Source organism: Diadema setosum, chromosome 14, assembly GCF_964275005.1.
Source record: "Diadema setosum chromosome 14, eeDiaSeto1, whole genome shotgun sequence".
Classification (NCBI taxonomy): Eukaryota; Metazoa; Echinodermata; class Echinoidea; order Diadematoida; family Diadematidae; genus Diadema; species Diadema setosum.
The window spans coordinates 29,435,433-29,461,081 of NC_092698.1; the positions used below are offsets into that span (position 1 = coordinate 29,435,433).

The 25,649-nt window shown below is 37.6% G+C and overlaps 1 protein-coding gene across 1 annotated transcript in view; it reads left to right on the forward strand.

The window, feature by feature from the left end:
- LOC140237594 (ras-related protein Rab-27A-like) overlaps positions 1–10,859 on the forward strand; it is a 98,248-nt gene extending 87,389 nt beyond the window's left edge. The window contains exons 4-5 of the mRNA XM_072317526.1: positions 5,080–5,307; positions 10,630–10,859. Of these exons, the coding sequence (XP_072173627.1) occupies positions 5,080–5,307; positions 10,630–10,834 (433 nt within the window). The 3' untranslated portion in view covers positions 10,835–10,859. The remainder of the gene's footprint in view (positions 1–5,079; positions 5,308–10,629) is intronic.
- The last annotated feature ends 14,790 nt before the right edge of the window (positions 10,860–25,649 follow it).

Sequence of the window (25,649 nt, forward strand, 5' to 3'; positions counted from 1 at the left end):
TCTTGACAGATGAAGAGTATGATTTAAGTCCCGTAAAGTTCTACCTGATCTAATGTTCTTGCAACAACAAGAAAATGGATAATGTATGAAAATCACAAACAGTCAGACCCATTATTGATTTTACTGATGGGGTGAAGCTTAAAGGATGAAGTTAATCTGAATCATTATCCTTCATTAATGACCTTCAAATAGTGTCATGTGACCAAACATAAAATTGCTGTATTGAAACAAAGGCCGATAGAGATAAATATACCATACTGTGATGTCATATCTATGGTATCGTGCAGTGCTATTATAATTATGTAAACAAACAAGTGACATTTATTGTAAGTGAAAACATTTGTGATTTTTTAAAGATTTGTTAGGGAATATAGAAACAAGTATATCATGCACTATATATATCGTCGCCGGTCACACGAACCAACGAATCACTCGATTTTGGGTCAAATTTTCGATTTTGAGATTTCCATTCATTTCGATAGTAGATATTCCATACTACATATTCTGAAATTCTCAGTGTGTAATTCGGTGTAATTTTTACGTAGTTATCACTTTTGTAGAAGTATGTAATTCCATTTGTGAAAATTATTTGTTTTCCCCATAGACGCGTGTGTTAAACAATCAGGCGATTTGACGGTTCGGTGACCGTGCGTACGCGCGGTCACCAAACCGACGAATCAGTGCGCATTGACTTGCGTGTAATTTTTGAGATTCAACAGTTCATTGACCGCGCGCACAGTGCGCGTACTGTGTAATACATGTGTTGACAATGACAACGCTCAATGTACATGTACATATGGACACACATGGAAAATGACAACGTTCTTTGCAGACCGAAAATACATGCATGCAGCTCTTTGACGATTTCTCGCTTATTTGTTAACAATACAATTCGATAAAAACTTCACAAGTTAGAGCAAGAATTGAAGTCTGATGTACTACAAAAATAATTGGAAATTATAGACATGAAAGTGTAGCAACCAGAAGTCAAAAATGGGTTAACTTCAAACGCGATTTTCTCGAATTGTCATTCTTACGCAAACCTGAGGGATTCGTCGGTTCGTGTGACCGGCGATGATATATAATATTTGTAGTGCTTTTCCTGTCAACTCGGATCTGGAGGCTCTCAGTGCATTGTATACTTGTCTGTTTCCATCATCAGAGATTCCCTCTCTCGTAGTTTTACAGTAGCTGTATAGTATTATGCTCATCCTCTTCTGATGCTCATCTGTGAAGGCAGTGATAGCAGAATCAAGGATGTTACTTTCCATGTGGATGGCATCAAGGTCTTGAACACAATTGGAAGTGCTGTAGCGTAGAACAAGGACAGGCTGGGTAAAACCGATGTAATGATTCATTCATGATACTAGGTTCAACATTTGTGTACAAAATCAGATATTTGCTTTTTCTGCTGGTGGATAAACCTGCTTACAGACAAAAAAAAATATGAAGAAAAAAAAGAGAGGGAAATTTGACAATGGTGGTTGTCCTTCATGCGGGCGGCAATATGTGACCTTAATGTTTGATAGGCAATGCAACCTTGTGTTTGACATGTGCTCATCATAATAGCAATTGCATGCAGAATGGCAGGTGTATATATTTAGGATCAGTTAGTGAGAAGTGGGATCAGATACTCCTACCATTATCAAAATGAACAAATAGCCCAAAGGCATTCAGTAATTCATAATGATGGTTATATGTTGATTGACTTTGTTGTGCAGTTGTTGTCGTTTTTTTTTTTACATCATAACACATGGCAGTGCTATTCATTTGTGTGTGCACGTACTATAAGGATCGTGAATCATCTTTATATTCTTTTTTGGGGGGGGGGGAGATCGGTGAATGCTCACCACAAATTGAATATTAGGAGAATTCATCTAAACGATTGAATTTTGGGAAAATGTTTGATCCCATGAAAATTGAAGATGGAGGATTTCTTGCAATAAAGTACTGTAAAGCACAATTTTTTGCGGCATGAAGTTTTAGCGCATTGGAGCTTATGGCCTTTTTTGCGGCATGAAATTTATGTGAGTTGCCTCTAACATTCAATGAGTATAGTTTAGACAATGACTTTCATGTGCATTTTAATTTCGCAAATCTTGGCACTCGCGAAATTAAAATGCACGTGAACATTCCTTGTTTTACAGTAGCTTGAACGCTCAGAACCTTTCCCTGCACTACATGAACCTAATGCTGGCCAAAAGCCGTCCGTGGAGACACTACATGTATGACCCCCCTCTCTCTCTCTCCCTCGTTTTGGTCAGTGCAAGAATTCTATTTTTAGGTGCAAATACAGAGGCGACCAAGTCCTCAAGCCATGTGCTGAAGCCACAAACACACCAGAGAAGAGAGCTGCGTATCGTTATCAACAGGCTTGCTGAAATTAAAGTGATGCATGCCTGCCTTGTTTAGTTTAGTGTAGCGAGAAACTGTGACACAGAAACAGTGACAGACTAAACAGTGTGGCACTGTCATTAACAGGGCAAGGGAAGTGACTTTTTGGTGCATAGGCCCTATGTGAGCACTTTATGTTTTACTTGTTTGTGTATAAAATGCATTGTTTTTGTTTGGTGTCTGATAATTCATTAAAGTCTGTTGATCAGAAATCATCAGAAAACTGGCTGATGTGAAAGAGATGTATGCATTTGTGTGTGAGTATGTTCACATAAATGTCCTATTCTCATGGGAATACTGTTAAGTTGTAGTATTTCACCCCATTCAAATGGGGAAACTCTAAAAATTTTTACACATATCCTCAATTGTGTATGCATTCATACTCGACTCTCTTGAATCCTCATCTTTTTCTGATTCAATGGACTTAAGATATTAAATTTGATAGTTTTCCTTTTCAATCAGTAAATTTATCAAAACATTTTTGAGAGAGAGAGAGAGAGAGAGAGAAACAAATATTAGAATATGCCCAAATGCCTTGAGCAAACGATTCTATCCCCAGTTGAAGCCTCTTACGAGTATGTGTGTGTTTGTGTGTATGTGCATGTGCATTGTATGGTCGGTGGCCATTGTGGTTAAGTAGGGAGGGAGTTGTAAATTATAAGGAGAGTTGAATAAGAATGATTCATGTGGCTGTAACCTGTGTCATGTCATTTTGAGTTTTTAGAAAAACATTTTTTGAGCATTTGAAATTTATACATTGACAAGATTTTTTTTTTTCCAGTGACAAGAAGTTTTTCACCTACAAATGTATATCCCTCACTTGGGCCATAATATGTTAACATTCCAGCTTTATTTCCCTGTACGTCTGTTTCAACTTTACTAGCACCTGCCACTGAAAGATGCAATGCAAGAACCATGTTCTGCAATGTCTAATTCTTTTTTTTTTTTTACGTAGGCAGAATAGTCAGAATTACTGAAGTTTCCAAATTCCACCGGTATAGTAGGTTTGACCCGCACATGTTTCTGAAATATTGAAACTGTATTATTATCATGTCTATCAGCGAGAACCAATTATAAAGGGTACAGCGGAAGCGATGTGTGGTATAATCTAAGAGTGTGGTGAGTAACTGAAAGTGTTAGGCAATTATTAAAGGCAGTTAATTCTACTTTCACCACTCTGTATTACAGGCAGTCACAAAATCACACTAGTTTATGTGTGTACTTCTTTTGCAAGTGCTTGAAACAGTTATGTAAAATTTAAAGTGATTTGTATGTGATTTGTTGCAGCTGAGCACCTGTACACCAAAGTTTAAGTGATTTGTTGGAGGATAATTATGCTCTGTAAAATTATTGTGCCTTTTATCATGTTTACATTGTAGGTAGATTGGCTAGAATAAAAGTGGTACAATTACTGTGTATACAGATGTTTACATGTGTGTGTGTGTGTGTGTGTGTGTGTGTGTGAGTGTGTGTGTAGTATTCGAGCCAAGAGGGAAATCTTTTTTTCTCCATAAAAAATTTCAATCACATCTTTTAGTATAGTCTTTAACAGGAGATGATATGTTTCGTATGTATCTAAACAGTCAAGTGTAATGTATAGCAGTGATTGAAATTGAAATAAAAGAAAAATATCGTAAGAAAATACAGTCACTTTAGACAGAGTGCATATAGAGTGAACTGATAAATGCATATCATTCTGTGATTGTGGTTAAAAACTTTGAAGGTGTTTTCATTTTTCTCAAAAACTTTTTTTTTTTCTGGGGCAAGAAGCAGCAAACTTGTGGAAATGAGGGTATTGTAAGAAATAATTGATTCCTCATGGCAAAGCTGGAAGAGAGTCGGATGTGAGATATTGATTTTGGATGGAAGTAGATATGGCATTTCCGAGGCTGTTGGTGTGTACCAGTAATTGATGGATACAAGATGTGCAAAATGCAAGATATCGCTCATTCTCCCTCTTTTCTCCAGACAATTGGATTTCACTTGAATAAATGTTCTCCTGAGAGCACTCATTCCGTCGTCGCATCAGTCACTGATTACGATTGTCATATATATATCACTCGGGCGGGAAGCTGTCCAATCTTGATAGCCTCAGACTCGGAACTCGTGCACAGCATTTTAAAGCATCAATGTTTTAATGATCCCAGTGTGTGTAGTGTGTACAAATTATTCAATCAAGGTGTCCAACAGAAAATTTGGGTTTGATTTAAAAAGCAAAGGATGAAAGGTTCCATTTAAATGAAAAAAAAAAAATCATTCTCAAGTAAAATGTTCAGAGGAAACGTGGGGAGAAGTGGCTCAGCCTTCGCCAGCTTGATACAGCTTTCTCTTTTCCATTTTTTTTTTCTTCTTGGAGTCAAGGTTGCTTTTAACTTTTGTTTGTGATATGTGTAAGTACTGAATGCCTATGTGAACATGATAACCGCTTTGCTCATTAAAAGGAGCAGTAATAAAATGTGCTGCTTGGGATTACAAAATGCATCTCTGCCAATATGAGCTCTGATGCTTGTTTACAGGGATTTTTCGTAGTGTTGATATGTAATATTTATATCATTCACCTTTTACTTTTTTCTGAAGGACTTTTTTTTTTCCTAGCTACATTTACTTTTGCTTTTGTGGGTCACAACAGCAATATAAGATACACATTCTTCAATCTAGTTTTCTTTATTTGTCTCGTCTTTTCAGGTTTCGAAGTCTAACGACAGCCTTCTTTCGGGACGCCATGGGTTTCCTCCTCCTCTTCGATCTCACAAACGAACAATCCTTCCTCAACATCCGAAACTGGATGACGCAGCTCCAGATGCACGCCTACTGCGAGAACCCAGACGTGGTGTTATGCGGCAACAAGTCCGATCTGGACGACCAGAGAGTGGTCGTAGACGAAAGAGCCAAGGAGATGGCAGAGAAATATGGGTGAGCAAAGCATTGCAAACTCTTTATAAACCTGAACAAACTTAATGTCACCAAACATGCCAAGTAGCTGTTGCTCTAAACCATAATTTTTTTTCTTAAACTTTTGGTTGTTTGTTTTTTTGCAGCACCTAATGAGACTTTGTTTGAAGTCATTTCTATTTGCTCACACCTTCTTAGAGCAGCGTTTTCAAACTGAGAACAAAGTTTCTTGGAAAAGTTGTCATGGTATTTCTAATTGTCCACTTCCCCTTTTGAAACACTACTTTGCATATGTCTGTGAAATGTACAGTATAAGGAAGTTTGAAGTCCTACACTATCTGTTTCGATGATGTGTAGGCCATCTCTAGATTTTGAATATTGTGAGTTCTTTTTTTTTTTTTAGCTTCTGCATCTTTATCGAAAGTGGCTTGTAATGTAAGAATGCTTGCATATTCCATCATGTATTAGAGAAAGGGCAAAATCAGATATTCCACTTCGAGATTTCCTCTTGTGGCACGACACCAAGAGAATTTGAGAAATATGATATGCGTGTAAACATGTAGGGGGTACATTAGAATGGCAGGTTGCAGTTACGTCTGTATTGTGGCCACTCGGGGGCAGAGCATGTCTGGCAACGTCATCGTTGATGGCTGCTTGGAGTGGGACTGGGACATGATGGGGGCGAGAGCTAGGTTTGGTTCACTGACCAGTGGCTCAACTCATGGATGTATTGTGCTTGCCGTATGTTTAATTCTCACTGCACCACGCACCACGTGATGAGTTCCACGCAGTCGACAAAGATCTTACCAGGCCGTGATCTGTGCCTGTTGTGATTACAATGTAGTCACCGTCAATCAGTGCAGAAGGTGGAATTAAAGTGGGAAAGATGTTATAAATCTGCTTTTTTAAGTTGTTCCGGGAAACCATTGACAAAAATATTCCAGAGATATTGACCATGCATGACCCGATTTGTTACAGTTGTGACTGTCATTCACACTCTCTATGGACTCATCTTTAATCTATGAGATTAACTTTTAGTCTTTGGGTCCTGAATTTGGGTCATCATTTCTTTATTTTAAAAAAAGATAATAAAAAAATTGATGAAGCAGTCTTGTGCTGAAAGATATATCTGTATCTATCTATTTATCTATCTATCTATCTATCTATATATATATATATATATATATATATATATATATATATATATATTTATGTATATATATACCCCATGTGCCATGGAATTGTTTGTACATTGTCTGCACCTGCATGTCGATCAGAAAATTTGCCAGAGTGACAGGTCAAAATACAAACAATCCCCATGATCAGTGTGGAAAAAAAAAACACAAAATGATAATAATCCAATGAAGGTAACCACTGCAAGGTTTCCTTTATCCACTGCGATTGAGACTCTGTCAACCGTTCATGCAGTGTGGCATCACTGCATGCATTCTTGTGTGAGTGGTTATGTATTCAAAGGAGAAAGAAAGAGCGTTTCTTTCTGAATGCTTGCCAGCTAGGTCTGTGTAATCATGCAGCAACTTTCCAGGGTATGTAAATTTGACGCTGATGCATTACAATCCCTGCCGGCAAGTTCAGTAAAAGGGCTGCTTTGCGGTTTCAGTCTTTCCGTCCAGCTAATTTTCTGATCGGGACAGAAATTTCTGTGTTACCTTTTTGTTCGTTTGTTTTTGTCTCAAGAAGCACCCCCTCAGGGGTGGATGTGCAGATGTACATCATTCTCATTTGGGATCAAGAACATGATACAAATTGGCTGATCTGAAAGGCAAGATTTTTTTTCCCCCTGCTACAGCTGAAGAACTGTAAAGAGTACTGTTTTATGATATATTCTTTAATTCAAAAGTTCATCTGGAAAAATGAAGACCTCAAAGAGAAATTGAGGTATAAATGATAGTTTAACTCTACTACAGAATGCATATCATTGACATGGTTTGAGTACAGAGATCAAAAGTCAATCTTGCAAAATTGCAGTAGACTGGATGTTGCTGCTTTGACATGAACAACTCTCCCTTTCTGTGCAAATTTGGTCTTGTCATTATCTTTTCTGTCATTTCTCATGCATATATCTGAAGAACATGGGCAGAGTTCTTATTAATTCTTAACTGGGTTTTCTACCATATACCACAGCATCCAATAGGTCTGTAATGTTGTCTCCTTTAACTGGCAAATAATCTACAGTGAAACGAGGAATGTTTGTGTACATTTTAATTTCGCGAATTTCGCGAGAGCAGAGTTTCACGAAATTAAAATGCACGCTGCAGATCTTGTCTACACTATATGCACTGAATGTTAGAGGCAACTCGTGAAAATTTCACGCTGCAGATCTTGTCTACACTATATGCACTGAATGTTAGAGGCAACTCGTGAAAATTTCATGCTGCAAATAAGCCCGTCGGCTTCCATTTGTGAAAATTTCATGCCGCGAAAATATTGTGTTTTACAGTGTTCATGCAGGTGTGTGTGTGTGTGTGTGTGTGTTTGTGTGTGTGTGTTTATGATTTTTTTTTTTTATGAGAGCAGCAAAAGAAAATTGTTGGTAGGTAAACAATAACAAAAGTAATTACTGTAAGAGTGGATATTTTCATGCGACTAATTTTTCGCGCTTGGCCGGGTAAGAAGAGGTTCACGTATTTTTAATTCCGTGGAATCAAGACATGCACAGAAACATATGGCAAGCAAAAATATTCGCATGCTTTTATTTTCGCGCTAGTTTCTGGTCGCGCGAAATGCGCGAAAATTTCAACACCACAAAAATTTCCACTTTTACAGTAATTAAAACAAAATAAGGTACAAAAGAGCAGGTATTTGTTAAACCCAGACCATAGTGACCTATATCCATTTTTCTGTCTTTTCCTGTTTAGTAGGGGCCTCCTCAATGCATCATTGTATGAGGCTGTAAAGCTAGATTGCATAACTTTCAGGACTGTAACCCATTTGGGGATCAACTGAAGGAATGTTGTTTCTCTCTTTTTATATGCTTTACAAAAAAAAGCTAGGAATCTGTTAAATTCACAAAGGGCCTGCTTAGAAATGTTGCAGGCTTGTTCTCTCATGCATGAGCCATATGGCCATCCCACGCACAATCTCTAGCTGCCGCATTTCCTCTGTGCGTAAGGTGGTATCGTTTGTAGATACCTCCTTTTGAAATGCCATCGCATGCCCACCAAGTACAGTAGTGTTGAAACGTGGATGTAATGTGCACTGCACACAGACGAAGTGCTTATCATGTGTCTTGAGTCAGGGCAGTGTTGAGATTTATTCTGGGCACCTAGCATGAATGAATGCATACAAAGGTGACATTCTTTCCTAGTATCGCCCAGCCTCTGCAAAGAAAATGTGATTAAAAAAAAATATGTATGGTTTCCCCTTTGCTGAGATATCTTTGGGTTTGTTGGAAAATAAAACAAGGTTAATTGGTGTCACTATATCTTCAAATATATTTTTGAATATTTTTTTTTTGTTCACTGCTAAAGCACAGGTAATCATGTGCTTGAAATTGAGATACACCAAATAACACATACAAATTTGGTTATCTTCGATATCTTTTTATCACTTTTGATCTGACAAATCTCAAAGAAGGGAACAGAGTTGACCAATCTCTTTTTCATTCTTTTTCAAACTCTCTTTTTCAATCTCATGAAGATATAGTTATAAGGTTATGCCATTGTTGCAGCTCATTTCAACATCCATATTTGGCGATGTACACCACTTAACCTAGAATTCCGGATATTGCAATTTAGAGCACGTCTCAGTTCTGTAAGCCAGTCTGTTTACCATTTGGTGAAGTGTAAGCCATCTCCATGTACGCTACTTCAACTCTTCTGCTTTATTGACGTTTTTCCCTTTTTTTGTACCCTAATCAGTTTTGAGGAAGTCCTGTTTAAGCACTGCCTTGAGCCTCTTGTAATTCAGCTGAATGCACGGTAACATGTGCTGCTATATTGATCAGTAGATTGGATGAAGGAAGAGAGGACAGGTTGCAGAATGCCTAGGGTGATATCAACCTGTTGAAGACTATAGTCACTGAGTATGCTCTCAGGCAGGTGTCTATTTGGAAAAGCATGTTAAGGCAAAATCAGCTCATCCTCATTGGATTTAAAGAGATAAGAGTGAATTTGTTTGCAATGCCAATTGTACATCACATGAGATAGAGTGAAAGAAACAGGCATGGACACACAGACAGACGAATAGCTAGAAAGTCAGATAGAAGAGAAGAAAATAGAAAGGGAATAGCTTGATTATTGATATATGAGTTCAAATATATGTCCTGAGTACAAAATCACACGTAATCTTACACCCATATATCTTCAAAACCTAGTCTCTCTCCGCTCCTCCTCTTCTGCCAGACCCCTCCGTTCATCTTCCTCTCTCCAATTACTTCATGGCCCATGTACAAAAACCCGTTATGGTGACCGAGCCTTCTCTTCCATTGCTCCCACTCTTTGGAATAAACTCCCTCTGTATATTCAGAATGCCTCATCTGTCGAATCATTTAAAATTGTTCTTAAAACTCACCTGTTTAATCAGTTGTAGATTTTTTTTTTTTTTCTCCTGGAGGCGCACACAGTTATCAATTATTGTACCATTGTATCACATGTATTTTTCTTTTCTTTTCTTTTCTTTCTTCTTCTTTTGTTACTGTTAATGCTGATTTCGTTAATGTTATTGTGTTTTCTAATCTATTTGTATGAGTAGCAAAGTGCGCTTAGAAACGTCAGTATGAAGCGCCATATAAATGCAATTATTATTATTATTATTATTATTAAATATCTAAGTACGTACCATGAATTGATTGCCTCGGTTTTGATATCTAGTTTTTATTGCTTTCTCATAGGTATAATACCTATAACACAGCTTTCCACTATTTCAATAGTCTCCACTTAAGCCAGTCATCTAGCATTTCTATTATAAAGACATTCTATTTTGAAGTCATTTTTATCATGCATGCTGACAGGTTTCAAGTTAGATCTTCTGCACAGCTATAAAGTTGACACAATCAGGATACTCTTACTTATTTTCTGTACTGTTTGCAATGTACCCTAAATTTTAGCTGTCAGTGTTTGGCGCATGTAAACATGTATACTTATATACATTAACAAACAATCTTGAAAACTGATCCAGTCAAAAGAATACCTATGCATAACAGCAAGATCCAGCTCCTTTTTGCAAGTATAGAGGAGATAAGATGTGGATTACTATAAGGGGTAATGTCTTTTTTTTTTTCCTCTTCAAAATGTGTTGTTTTTTTATTGCTGTCACATTTGTGGAATACTTGACTTTTTTAATAACTTGGTTTTCAATTATTTTCTTGCACTACTTCTGCAGGTTACCTTACTTTGAGACAAGTGCCAAAAGTGGAAACAACATTGCCAAGGCTATCGAGTGCCTATTGGACAACGTCATGCTGAGGATGGAGCGCAGCGTGGACAAGAGCCAGTTTCCTGGGGCTGTCATCGCCCACGGCAATGGGCAGGGCATCCCCATGGAGGTAGATGAGGCCGGGGAGAATAGGAATGGGTGTGGCTGCTAGCTGAAGCCCACCTAGAAAATCCCATCACCCCTTCTTCTTCTCCTCCTCTTTCTCCGTGTCCTTCTCTTCCTATTTCCTCCTCCTCCTCCTCCTCCTACCAAGCAAAACAGTACCCTCCAGAGTCAAGGTAGATGTCATATCTGTAGCGCCCTACTTTGGTGTAGAATTTTGCGAGGGTGTGAAGCCGGAGAGTTCATGTTTCACAGTGGGTCTATACTGAGAGTATAATCTGCACAAGACCCACATGTTGTGTGATATGAATACACAACAGGTCTGAGTGTTGGAAGTGGGAAAGAATTTAATAGAGTGTAGCAGTATGCATCTCCATGCTATTTTTTGTAACATATTTATTTTGTAAGATAGGACAGTTCAGGAGTCAAACACGAAAATGAAATCATCAATTTGATCACATGTTTTCTTACAGTAGGGATTAAAAAGAGGTCATTACAAGAAGTCACTGGTGTATGTGGCTGTATCTCTGAAAACAGTGAAAGTTTTTACCATGGTCCGTTTACACATTTAAATCGGAATAAGGGTTGTTTTTGTTGACACATGTAACACGGAGAATAATTTGGGGTGAGAAATCATAAGTGTTCAACTTGAATGAGTTGCCATGGTGTTTCAAGTGGACACTATAAAAGTATATAAATGTAGATATTTTTCTGTACGGAAGAGCTGTTAACTACTGGAAAAATAACAAGCATGAACACTTACCATTCAAGAATTGCCAAATCTCGGTGTTTCACCACTTTTTAAATGAGTAAGAGGTATCACTGTGACTGTTTACCAGAGTTGTATGTTTCTAACATTTGTGATTCTACCGCGCATAGATTCTTTCCTGCTTTGCAAAGATGGTTTTCAAATGTGAATCATGAGGAAGAGCATGAAATTTGTATACGTCTGTGATTGTGAGTCAGTTTTTAAAGTGAAATGACAAAATATTGTTGTCATGGGCTGGTGCTTTGAGTACTCATTTGTGACAAGGTATCTATGGAAAGGAACAATGAGACACAAACAAAATAGGAAGTTTGTAGGAAATCCCATGTCATCACAACTCTTGTATACTTTTTGAGATTATGTCTGTCTCACCTCAAAAAGTGATGACATGGAAAATGGTATAGGCATTTGGTCTGTGATCCGCGTTATCCATAATATTGAACTCTTAATGATGAATTGGACACATTTTCAGGATTTATCAGTGATGTTTTATGTGCTTACCATAAACAGTACACAGTATAGAATTGTATTTGTGTGTGTGTCTGTGTGTGTGTGTGTCCTCTATACACTAGGTGCTTTTACTAAAAGACATACATATAGAAATCTTTCTCCTTCTTCCCCCTCCCCCACCCTCCCCCCCCCCCCCCCCCACCCAATAACTCAACAAGTTTGGGGTTAGAATATTTAAGCGTATGTGTGTGAAGGTGTGGGCGGTTAGAGAGTGCATAATTTTGTTAACATGGCTGTTGTTGCAAAGTGGGCAGGACGGATTTGGGATAAAAGCTTTCGTGCATTTCTTCAATCTCATATTCATATCCTGCGAATTGAATCTATAAGTCTGTTCTAAAATGAAACAAGGTCACCACTTTGGATTGGAATTTGTTTAATGGTTTGTTTGTTCTTCTGGAGATTCATTGCGCAGACTGTGTTACCAACTTCTCAATATTGTTGAAAAATTGTCTATATCTCATCTCTCAAAATTTGCCTTTCTGTCAAAAAAAATGTATACATAAAAGAATGTAAATAAAAGTTTTAAGACATTGCAATGATAGCAGCATTGGGTTTTTTTTTTTTAAATTCTAATCACAAGCATTTGGCAAAGTTCCAAACAGAACAGAATGAGAATGGAAACCTATGGTAGAGTATCAATCCTTGGTGGTGGTTCCCAAGTTGTGCAGTGATGATACAAATTGGGAGGATTTTAAACTACAGCAGAAGTATTATGTTCACTTTATTAAATGATCTATCAATAACCTGCTACACACATAAAACAGTTGATAGGCTCATGCACTTACCCCACCTTTACGCACATACAAGCAAAATATGACTCTCAACCTACCTATACTCACACATACACACACACACACACACACACACACACACAAAAAAAAAAAAATTCACACATAGTGAGATTGTGTCAACAGTAGGGCAGTAGTCATATTGGTGTTCATGCAAAAGGGATTTCAGAAATGTCAACTCAATGTACTGCATACCACGTGGGGAAGGGGGTAACAGCCTGTGGCCTTTTAATATTAAACCTGACATTTTTTGGCAGGCTCGGTTGCTAGGGTGTTTAAGTCCTGCTGGCAACAAGTGTATAATTTCTTTTGAAAATGTTGAATTCCAAATGGAAACTTAATGTTCGACCTGTTTGTGTCCATGGAATACGTAGCATGTTACTGGTCATGTAGATGCTTCGATTTAGGGCTAAGACTAAGAACAAATATGTTCTGATTAATGTATATCATGGCAGTCAGTTGTGAAAGAAGTGAAATAGATTTTCTTTTTCATTTTTATTTGATTGTTTTTAAGTGGGGCAGCCTTTGTCAAGAAGAGTGTGAAAATGTCAGTCAAGAAAGCATAGAGGCTAGACGGGCTCATGATTGACAGATTGTACGGCAGTTGAAAGTGGCTTCCAAAGTATGTGGGGTGGAATGGAGCTTGGGTTGAGCTTTAGAGGGGAAATGAATTGCAAATAAATGCCTTGCCCTCACAAAAGGTAGATAACATTCATTTCTCTACAGTAGAAGCTGCAATGCTCTAAATAGATTTATGAATACTGTATATGAATATGTATATGTATATATATCACATATCACATGTAAATATTTTATCATTTGGAGTATAGTGCTCATATGTTTAGTATACTATGTGTCTTGCATTCTTGAGGGGTAGGGGTTTGTTTTCTTGATACTAGATCTAATCAGTTATAGCATATATATGTTAAATTGATGTGACAGCTGAAGGCAGCAATATACTGTTACACATCACACCTGAATGTATGCTTTTGAACTATGCCTTGACATTATATTTGCCGAGCAGTGATGTCGCCGTGAGAATATATGATTTTGTCACAATTAAGAAATTAGTGTGTAGCTGGCCAGTTCAAAATGATGAAAGAAAAGTGTCTTTACTATTTAAATTATATTATGGATCATGTGATGATTATCCAGTACGTGTACTTAGTTATCTTTGTTAAAATGCTGTCTTCTTGCAAAATACCATGCAGTCTTCAGTTTGGAATGAAATTTTCAAAATGTATAATTTCTGGTGAAATTTCAGGCAAAATTTGCCCAGACTGGTGTGTCATGCAAACTGTACAAATTGGAGAGCACTCACCAAACAGTCACTTGAGTAATAACCACGTCTTGAAAGACTTGTAAAGGGACAAGTATGTATAGCTCATTCAGATTGTGGTTGTTGTTGCTGTTGTTTCCTTATTTTGGGTCAATATAGTGGGATATCATTAGTGAGGCTTCACTAACCTTTTTTTTTCTAATGTTATCAGTGTTCACATGCTTTACATCAACATTGCTATTTGATTAAGCTGGCATACATCATGTTATGTCACTGTTATTTCTAATTTCTTCTGTTCATGACGAACAGTGATCCACTCAAGGTTTTTTGTTTTGTAGTATTGTCCTTATATGTGACTCTTTGATTGACAGTTCTCACTTGCTTGCTTGCCATTTTTTTTTTTTTTGGGGGGGGGGGGGGGGGGATAAGGCAAAAGAATGACATGACTTTACTGAGTATATACCAGAATATATGTGTTAAATGTTATTCCTGGAGATCAAGGCACTGTTGCTAAAAACATTGGGTTTTAAATGGAAGTCAAAATATGTCAGGCAAGTTCCCCATCTCACCCACATCTTTAAACGTAATTGCATTTTTGACTGGACTTGCATTTGATGTGAAGTTCCTTGAAGTGCAAGTTGAGTTAATAGCAACAGGGCCCAGAAATGAGAAATAAATCCATCCATCTACTTTTTGTTTTATGTCTTTTCAGCATTTGATCCCATCTGACATACCTACATTCTCTTTTGTTGTGCAGGGCGTTACTATATCAGTCATACTATCTGAGGTTTCAATATCAGTGTGAAATAAATTTGCTACATTAATTCATTAAAAGTATATAGTTTGGGAAACGGAAGTTTTGTTTAGATTTCTATGACTAACCACGAGCATATTTAGAATGATATGAAGATATTCACAGGTCCTGTCACAAATGTTGTGCGAAGTGACGTCAAACATGCTTACTTTCTTTTATCTGAAGGAGTCACCCATGTTACCTGACTAATTAACAATTTGTCAGAATAAAAAGGCAGCTGTCTCACTATGTTTGATGGCATGGTGATTACCAACTCATCTTGGATGGCTAAAAAAAGCAAGATACTCCCTGCACATTCAAAAAAAAAAACATTAGAGGTAAGGATTTTGGTGGCTCTTTAATTATATGCATCGTCAAATATTCTGCTTATGTGTGCTTTCATTGAATCTCTTCCCTCATATGGCTGGTATATTATTATATTTATCATTTGTATATTTTCTTTTTCCTTTGTACTCATACATGATTCATTTCTGTGATTGGAGTATAGATTCAGGATGAGATGTACACTGTATCTGTGTCTGAGAACAATATCCTAAATTAGGCTAAAAGCTGAGCAACGTACGTGCTGGCTGGTGTTTTGTATTTTGACGTCTGATCAAAAGCTCTTAGGAGGCTTAGGATGGAAGATATGTGAGATAGGTGGAGGAAAAGGGGGAGAAAGAAAGAGTGTGGGTGGAAGGAGAAGACAGAGAACAAAATACAAAAACAAAAGGGGGATGATGATGACAATATGGAAAGAAAGATAAAGAATAAGGGGAGAAATGCACTGCTTATTCTTGATGTCATTGCCTATATAGCAACTGAGAAATTTGAGCGGAATTGGTGTATGTGTAAACTAGTCCTATTCTGATGGTCGAGTACTCCAGAATCGCATAAACCAAGAAGTTTGTGAATCAATTAAAGCGGGACTCATGGGGTATGATAGCCGTTGGTGTATTGAAGCCATCTTTGGCCATGCTCTCCGAGTTCATGCTTTATGGTAAAGCAGCAGGCAAGGCTTAAAAAAAAAAAAAAAAAAAAAAAAACTGCCGAGAGTCAAAGGTATATCTGTGTACTTGTGGAGGATGCGAGGAGTGCACAAGTTCGGGGATCAGCCACGTCCCATTTGAGTCTTAACCATAATTCAATTCAATCGCCCAGCTGTGCCGCGAGAGCCGGGATGATAATGCCCACGAAAACCAGTGGAAATTGCTCCCCGATCTAGAGAGAAGACAGCGCATCTTACCACAATCAAAGACTTGTTTGCCTCCTGATGGTAATGGAAATACGGTAAAGAAAGACCTAGTGAGATAGAGATAGATGGAGAGGGACAAAGATAGATAAAAATGGAGAGAGACTGAAAGTGATATAAAATATGGAGGGAGGGGGAGAGAGAAAGTGATTCTGAGATTGAGGGAGAGAGGGAGAAAAGTTTCAAATAAACATTTTTGTTTGTTTGTTTAATTTCAAAGTACATTATTTGTTTTTGAGCAATATCAATATGGGAGAGGGAAATTTTGTGGCTATAAATACTATGCCACCCCCAAAGAATTGGACCTTATTGGGTTTTAGTATGTCAGTACTCGAATTCATTCATTCAATTTCGAGGAGCTGAGCTCACATGCTTGGCTGCCGTGCATGGCTGCTAAATTAAATTCTAATCCACATCATGTCGAATATTGGCTTTTAGCTTTATGCTTCATCACTGCTGTGCAATACTCTGCTGTTTGTATCTGTAGCTCTCTGGTGGGTATACGGGACAGGGTGGATGATAATTGTCAGTTTGCAAAATGATTACTTTTAGTTTTATCTTGTTTTTGCCTATTTTTTCTGTGATTTGTCAGTTTTATCTCCAGATTTACTTGAAATTTTAAGAGTATGATTCTGTTCATTCAGTCTGAATTTGCTATATAAGCAGGTTCGGCTGGTTGAAGATCATTGTAACCACTGGATGGATGTGATTGTGTTTTCACAATTGCATTTTGCTTGTTTCAGGACATTTGATTTCAAATCTATTTTCTTTGCAAGAATAAGGGCAAGAGATCACTTGTGGATGTTTGATGGAGAAATTAAGTTATTTTTAAATACATATAGTTTTTTTTTTCTGATCTAGACTTTGTCTACAATATTGATCTGATACCATTTTATTTAGATGAATTAGAGTCTCATGCTCCTTATCCCTTTGTAGACTCTTTCAGTTGTTGAAAATTATGAAAGAGAGATGATGATTTAACGGAAACATTATGTTAAATCAAAATTGTGAAACATAATACAGTATATTTCTTCATACAAATTCTGGACAAGGGCACATCTATACGTGCTATTTTGTTCATGAAACAAGTGATGAATTCACCACAAGCAGTTATGGTGGTAAATGAATATATGAATAGACAAACTCTCCTTAATTGGCCAGTTTTGTTCATTTATTGCACTGACATGCTTCTGTAAAGAGGCTGTCACAACTAAAAGTCTGGCACTTCCAAGCAGGTCATTATACTTAGTTGAAATCCCCCCCCCCCCCCCCCATTCTATACATACTGCATTATGATGGCAGCCATTTGAGAAAGCTTCACCTTTTCTTTATGTCTACTAGCTCTTCACTGTCTTCTGATTATCTTTCTCAAGTTTTCTATACCCCAGCCAGTTCTCTTTATTTCGTAGTCATTACTTTCACCTGCACATCAGTAGTCTTGCCTGACTGTGTCTTCAACCCACCCCTGTCTTTGACAATTTCTCTCCCTCTCTTCCTTGCTTGTCATCTGTTCCTTCTACACACTTGCATTCCCATTTTTTTTTTGTAAAGGGGGGGGGGGGGTTTAAGCATTAGCCATTCGTGTCGTGCATATCTCCCGAATTCTGCTCCCGCTAGGTGCCAGCTAGTTTTCGTAATTGGTTCATTCGCAAGTCTAGGCAACTGGCACTATCTAATTACCTTCCATGCCACTTCATTCCAGAGCTGCCCTAAAAATCACTGTTTTTTTCGAGGGCGCCCAAGATTAGATTGACCCTGTGGGGTGAGGTGGTAAGGAAACATATGACAGCCGCAACAACAAAACTCGATATCTTGGTTTCCAATCTTCTGCAATTAATGGCATGTCCTGAACCCCAGGGGACTGCTTGTTACTCTCGCATTGACTTGGACCCAAAGTCTATGCAATTTTCTCTCGATACTGCAATTTTTAGTTACACTTCGTTGTTGTAATTGAGGAAAATGAAAGGGATTGGGGGGGGGGGGGGGCTGGGGGAGCTTGGTACACAGCATTGCTGCATCTTGAAAATGATGCTCATCGTGGTTGTACGAGTTCATATAGGCCAAATATGTAATGGTATGGCCACGTTCACTGTCCAATTACCTGAATGCATTATCTCAGCAGGATTGATACTGCTGCCTGAATTTCAGTGACATTTTCAATCTGTTTCTGTTTTTTTAATTGTTTCAGTGTAGCACAGCTAGATGTATGAAATAATGCTTAGAATCATTCCATCCAACAGTACTTGCATGATGCACCCCCCACAGCCAGTCATCTCATTGATGTTGGAAGTTTTGTGGGGGGTTGGGAGTGATAGAACTATAGGGAGCACATGTTTGATTTGGCCTGCTGCTTTTCGAATCTAGAGGTCGAATCTTGCCAGACCTTGCTAACTGCTGCTCACTGACCACACACATCAAATATTGATGCATCTCATTACCACGCACGCAAGCAACCTCCACTTGTTGCCTGCGTCGACTCGCAACTCACAGACTCAACCCCGCATCCACTCCCGTTGCGATGGGACGATGGGACCAGCTATGCTGACTACTCAGATATTTACCCACCAACTCTGTTTGGTCACGTGGGGATCAGTGCAAATATGGTTTGTCTCGTGTCTTCTCTGTAGTGTGCGTTAAGAGATTATTTATTCATAGTCCGTCTTTCAATATTACATCTCCGAGTAGTTCCAAGAGGCCAGCAGCCTGACTTTGAAGCCTTCTCATGTTTGCATTTGTTCCAGTGCACTATTTTTTTTTCTTTTTTGTGAACATAGAGTATTTGACAAATGGAATGTTGATTAAAATTATTATTTTCATATTTCTGTTGAGGAAGATTAGTAGAAATGTTTTCTATGTCTGTATGTGTGCAGAAATTGTCTCATTAACATGAGCTACTAATTCATGCAGTTTGAACTAAGCAGGTGGACTCTGCTGACTTCAAGTTACAAGTACCTCTCTCTTTTTGGTCTATTTTTGTTTCAGCCATCATTTCTTTCTTTATATTGTGCTGTATGTCTGTGATATAATTATCATGTCTATATACTCTTTCCCAATCTTATTTCTTAAAGTGGCATTCTACTGTCTAAATTGTCACGTTCCTGCATTAATTTTTTGATTATTGCTACAATTATGGTTCCCACCAACCAATCCAAAATGGGATATAAAAACATTGAAGATTTTGATGAGTGGAAGGAATGAAGAATACTGTCTCTTTGGATTAGTGTACTCAACAATGATGTATCAAACCAAACACAAGTGCATATCCATAGGGGTGTGTCGTCAACAGAAATTTCTGTCTTATTAACTTTGTAGCTTGTTCTAACCTTCAATGTTTGTAGAGAAGTTGTTATCTTACACAAAATCTGTTACTCTACATGTATTTTTTTTTTTTACTGTTGTAGAGTACTGAGCTGTAAAGTGACTGGGTTGAAACTATTTTCTCATCTAATGGCATACTAAAAGGATATAATCTTTCCAAAGAGTCCAGAGCCTCGGAAGAAAAAAAAAAACGAAGATGGAATTCTAGACACATGCAGGCATGCATGAATTTGCTATGCAGGATGGCTTGTAGATGATGTCGGGTAAAACAATCTGACCAAAATCAATACAAAATAGTCATTCTCTGAAAGCATAGCTAAATCAACAAAAACACATCAAGTTAACCCATATTGTCATCTGCCTTCTTCTTCTTTTATATGTGAAATGTTGGACATCTGTGTGTTTTTTGGAGGTCATCAGTATAGTGTACCAAATACAGAAGTACCGCGTAGATATGATACAAGGTCCACATTCTGTCTCTTCTCTCATGTGGATACATTTTGCAATATCCAGGGGGGAAGAAGAGCAGGTGTTTCAATATTTGCCAGTACGCCAGAAAGCCAGTGTGACCAACATGGAGGGTATTGCAATCAATGAACTCTGGATCAGTACGTCGATCGAGTAACTTTGTAATGTCACATTGATATGAATTATTGTCGCGTTTCATGTTTTCGTTCAAGCTACATTCTTGCTTGTCCCTTCTTTGGTAAATTTGTGTTAAGAGGAGAAAGACCGGAGTGGCAATTTTTTTTTTTTAATTTATCATTATACAGCAAGAATTATGACTTGTTGTATGAAAGGCAGGAGCCCCTGTGTGCAAGGCATAGTGGTAATTGATGTAGTCTCATTGTAACCTTGACAATGACTCATCAAGTGGGACGAATCAAATTAATCAATTTATCAGATATGTAATTGCATATGCACGTGCTAATTGAAGTTCTCGTTATGAACACCTTTGACATACTGGTCACCGGAAGACAGTGGAATATGTGCAGAGAAGGTGAATTTGTGGGATACTGTTGTTTCCCTGTGCCTCACTAAATGAGAGCATGGCCCTTAATTAATTTTGTTATCACAGCTCTGCTGTAATACATTGATTTTTCACCGTCTGCTCGCAGCGGAAGTGCTGTGAATGAGATGGTGGTGTGCACTGGAAGGCTACCAGTCCTAGCCTCCCAGGGCAAACATTAAAAATCCAACTGACATTTACGTACAAATAGGTCGGCAGTGATAATGGAGAATTTTCTTTGATGTCTTCTTGACGACTCACAGGCATCAGAAGATGGCCAGCGTGTTCTGGTCGATCACTCTGCCAGGATGTAGTGCAGAGTTGGAAACTTGTGTTCTAGTCGACCTGTGTGCCAAAGTATTATACTGTGGTGTCCCCCGTGAGCTGTTGCTTTAAGAGAGGGGACTGAAGCAGTGCGGTGCATGATGTATGCTTTCAGTACACAATTTGTTGTACCCTTTATAAGTCTGTGAATATCTAAATTGCATTAAACTGCAAAATACGTACACTGTACGACGATGTGGGGATGTTTGTTTGAAGGTAAATGTGGTATGATTCAAAGGAGGTTATTGCATGAAATTCATTTGTCAAACAAGTTGTAAGCTGTGTAAAGAAAAATGTTCTCAAAAGGTACTTCTGCATTGTTGTGTATGATAAAACTATATTCATGTATACTTGTCATGATAATGAATTGTTGACGATATTTAGCGTTTTTGTTCTTAAAATGCACGAGAGCATTATGTATGGAAAGTGCAAATTATGTAACATTCCTTGTTTTTTGTAAAAAAGAAAAGAAAGTAACTAGCTCATTTTAAATGCTATTATATTTTTAAATTTGTATGATTTCTCATTTGCCTAGGTATGCTGTTAGGCAGTGGTATTACATGTATATCTCTTCTACCATGTGGTATTCCATATTGGGTTTAACTACAATCAGGTTGATATTATTTTATGAGGATGAGACCTGAAAGACAAGTCTAGTTTTGAATATCAAAAGAATAATAATTAAAAAATGGAAAGCACTGGGGCTGAGATAATGGGAAAAGCAATGTGTGAACTTTCATTTTTTGTGTGTGGTCTTGCTTCTGGTGAGATTGTATAGTGAATGAGAAGTGAGTGCATTGATTGCATAATACTGAGATGATAATACAAATCACTTTGCCTAAGCCCAATGTTGTGCATAATGTTGGCAGATAAAATCAGAAGAAATTTGCAGCTCATCCTGCTCATGCCCTAGGGCCATGTTTTTAAAGGGATCGTATAGTTTCGGTTGAGACCTAACTTCAGGTTTCAAACATTTTTGGGTGGGATAAAGAGAACCCTCCTGTGAAATATGAAAGATCATGTAATTCCGAGAGGAATTCAATGTTAACTTGACGAAAATTGGTTTTGAAATGGCTGACATACCCAAAACAGAGTAATCCTAATAAAAGGTGGGACCCACCTTTTATTACAATCGCTTTATTTGACTTTGTTTTTGGATGTCTCAGCCATTCCAAAACCGTTTTTTAATCAAATAAACTCTGAATTTGTCTTAGAATGATATGCTCTGTTCTATTTCATAAATGGTTTCTTGGTATCTCGCAGAAAGCTAAGAGCCCAATCCTCATCTCCACCAATACTATACCATCCCTTTAAAGTAACTCTTGATAGCAAGGTGATTCCAGTTACCTCAGTGAGACAGCTACATTACATGCATGTCATTTGTTTTGATCTTCCAGCTGGTGTAGCACTTGTTATCACTGTTGACAACTAATTTTATTATTTGGGACTTGGATTACAATAAGAAATGGGGCCACCAATAAGAAATGGGGCCACAAGTATGTATTTGGCAAAAACACTATTTTGCAACTGCAAAATTTTTTTTTCTTTCTTTTCTTTTTCTTTGTTAAACTGTAAATACAACTCAAGTAGATACGTAGTTACAGGCTAGGCAAAAGACAAAAAAAAAAAACAAACACAAAAACAAAGCAAAACAAAAGCCAAAGATGAGAAACTTGAAACTAAAAAAGCAAATAAAAAAGGGACAAAGATCCCAGTATACATGGTGGATGATCTTGTAGGTAGCAGCAGGTGTAAAGATATGCAGTAATGACAATTTTCTTGTCTTTCTGCCTAACAAACTGCATTGTTGGGAGGCAGCAATTTAAAAGGTTTGGAATTACGATATTTGTTGTTATATATTGGTACATTTCTTCCATACAATGCTTAAACTTACAAAAACTCAGCCATAAAATGCCAAACATTTCCATCAATGATATAAGCACAGGGAATAAGAGGTCAATTGCATGTCTTTTAATAGTTATACACAGTTTTGATGTACAGAAATTTTGCAAGAAAATAACAGGAAATCATGGCTGACACGGGCTGACAAATAGAAAGCTGCATGAAAATGATGTGATGAATGTGTATGTATGTGTTGATTGTGAATGTATGTAATGTGTGTTTGGGTGTGCGTGTGTGTGTGGGTGTGTAATAAAATACCTACGCCCTTTTCTTCCCTCCCCCCCCCCTTTTTTTTTTACCTCTCCATTCCATTTCCCCCGTCTAACCCCTGGAGACAAGTTTTCAGAGATGCCATATCAATGCTCCAGGTGAGGAATGAATAAATGTGATTATGGCTATGAGGACATCTTGTAGCACCCCCTCCCGTCCCCCTTTCTCCTTCGCAAACCAATAAGTAATAACTAGCTCTTCAAATTTCCCTGTGGACCAGCACAACATTCATCTCCAATTAAAAAGATCCAGTTGCAGCGCATATCATGTGAACATTCATTTGGGAATGGATGGAAGTTTGCAGAGGGATGAAGAGCATCTATGGTGTAAAAAGCAGATGCACAGGTGCAAAGAATGTGTGTCTTGTATTGCAAGTTGAATGAAAATTAACCTCACAGATTGGTCCTGGGGAAAAAAAAAATGTCTGTATGTATGTGTGTTTGCATGTGTGTGTGTGTATGTGTGTATGCACTTGTGTGTGAGGACATGTGCATGCCCACAAGACTGCCTTCACGATGGAGTGTAAGCGAGCTTTAGATCTGCGACGCAGACGCTATAGACGATGCCAATAGGCCAAAAAATGGTGTTCTGTGCATGCGCGAGACAGCAGTTTCCATTGTTCAGCCCAGGAGGCTGCATCGTCTTAGTGCTCATGCTGCAGATCTAAAGTTCGCCATTGATGAAGAACGAAATAGAAAAGTACTCGTAGAGTGCAGACCTCTGAAAAGCACCTCATTTCCACCCATTAAACATGCATGCTGAAAATCAACCAATTTCCCAATATGAAAGCCTTTTGTGTACATTGTAAGTCGTCAGCTTTCAGCTACACAGAGCCTCGCCTTAGCAGAGCATGCAAACCTCAAATACGCACAGTTCATTGACCCTTTCTGCCAAAAGATTTTTTAAAATCCTTTAAAAATCCAGAAGAATTCTTGGATCACTACCAAAAAATTAATCTGAATCATCAGTTCCTTGTGTCATCATCAACTTTCCCTGCAAGTTTCATTCAAATCCGTTCACAACTTTTTGAGTTATTTTGCAAACAGACGAACAAACAAACAAACGTTCACCAATGCCGATGAAAACATAACCTTCCTTGTGCGGAGGTAATAACCAGCTCTAGTGTTCCTCATGGCTACCAACTGGAGACAAGCCACAGATTTCGTGTAAATTCAGTGTTCTGTGGATGCAGCCGCTTCTCTTTGTCCCCAACTCTGCTGTCTGAGAGAAAGAGTGAACACTAGCATGCACACACATTTTTTTTTTTTTTTTTTTTTTTTTGGGGGGGGATTATTCTGCCCCACCCCACCCCCCCCCCCAAAAAAAAAATGAAGACGTGCACAAGAAATAACTGAGATAAATGACTGCTTGAAGAAATACCGTGTTTGCTAATAATCAGTGTCTTGTCTCCGAATACCTCGGTATCCTGGTACAAAATACAAACTTTCTTGCCAAGACCCACTAGATCTCTCTAAATAATCCAAACGTAGAGTCTTTTTGGTCAACGTGTCAGTAATTTTCACCAGTGACTCTTTTCCGTCTCTACCTAACCCAGAGGGAAGAAATATTAACATTAATAGGGCATCAATTGTCGTATATTTTAGTTCAGTATTGTTCCCAGACAGTTTTTATCAGTAATAATTACAAAATGTTTACAGATTTTTTTTTTCATACAATATATAAATGAATAAGTGAATGAATAATGTCACTTTATGATTGCACTTTTATTATTTTTCACAAATGAACTGTAGTGTTTCCTTAAATGTACTGTTTACCACCGGAAGCAGTGATTTCAAAAATGTTTGAGTTATCACATCAGTGCATATATTGTGTAGGTCAGATGCATCACAAAACATCCTACCATACAAAAATTTTGCTACAAAGCCTAAAATGTAAGGAGATATCACTATTTTTCTTTATAATCAAAATTGTAGATTGTTTATTCTAGAAACAATTTTATCATAACTATTGTTTGCATTTTGTATATTTAACAATACTTAACATCAATTATACAGATTCAAATTTTTACAGTGGTTATCTCTATCCCCTACTCACATCTTAGAACTATTTTAAAGCACTAAAGCTGGGTTTTTGTTTCATCTGCAAATGGTAAATAATGTCTTTAACACATAGTGCAGGGAGGAGAGGACCTACAGAATCACAAGAATTATTTCAGTATGTGATACTGCTCAGAATATGATAGTACAATATTAACTTTACCAAATCAAATACTTTCATAATAATAAAAATAAACTTAATCAGAAAGTTCTACTATTCCGCGGTACATCCCATTCAACAATGAAATTCTTCAGATCGTTGTGTGTGTGTGTGTGTGTGTGTGTGTGTGTGCACGATTTTGTGTTTTGATTAAAATGTGTATCATACATTGCAACATCAAATTATCAGATGGGATGATAAAATGATCACAGAAATAACAACAAATTTCAATTCGACAATAAGGAATTCTAGCAGTACAGAGACATTTATTCTGCAGGTAACTATATTGGAGATATATTTTGCATATCATGTGACCTTTGCAACATGAACAATACAAACAATAATATAAAAACAATACATATTTAATCAATTTCTACAAAATATTGCACAATATATTTTTCTCTCTTTCTCTTATTCCAGAAACACTTTTTGGCTC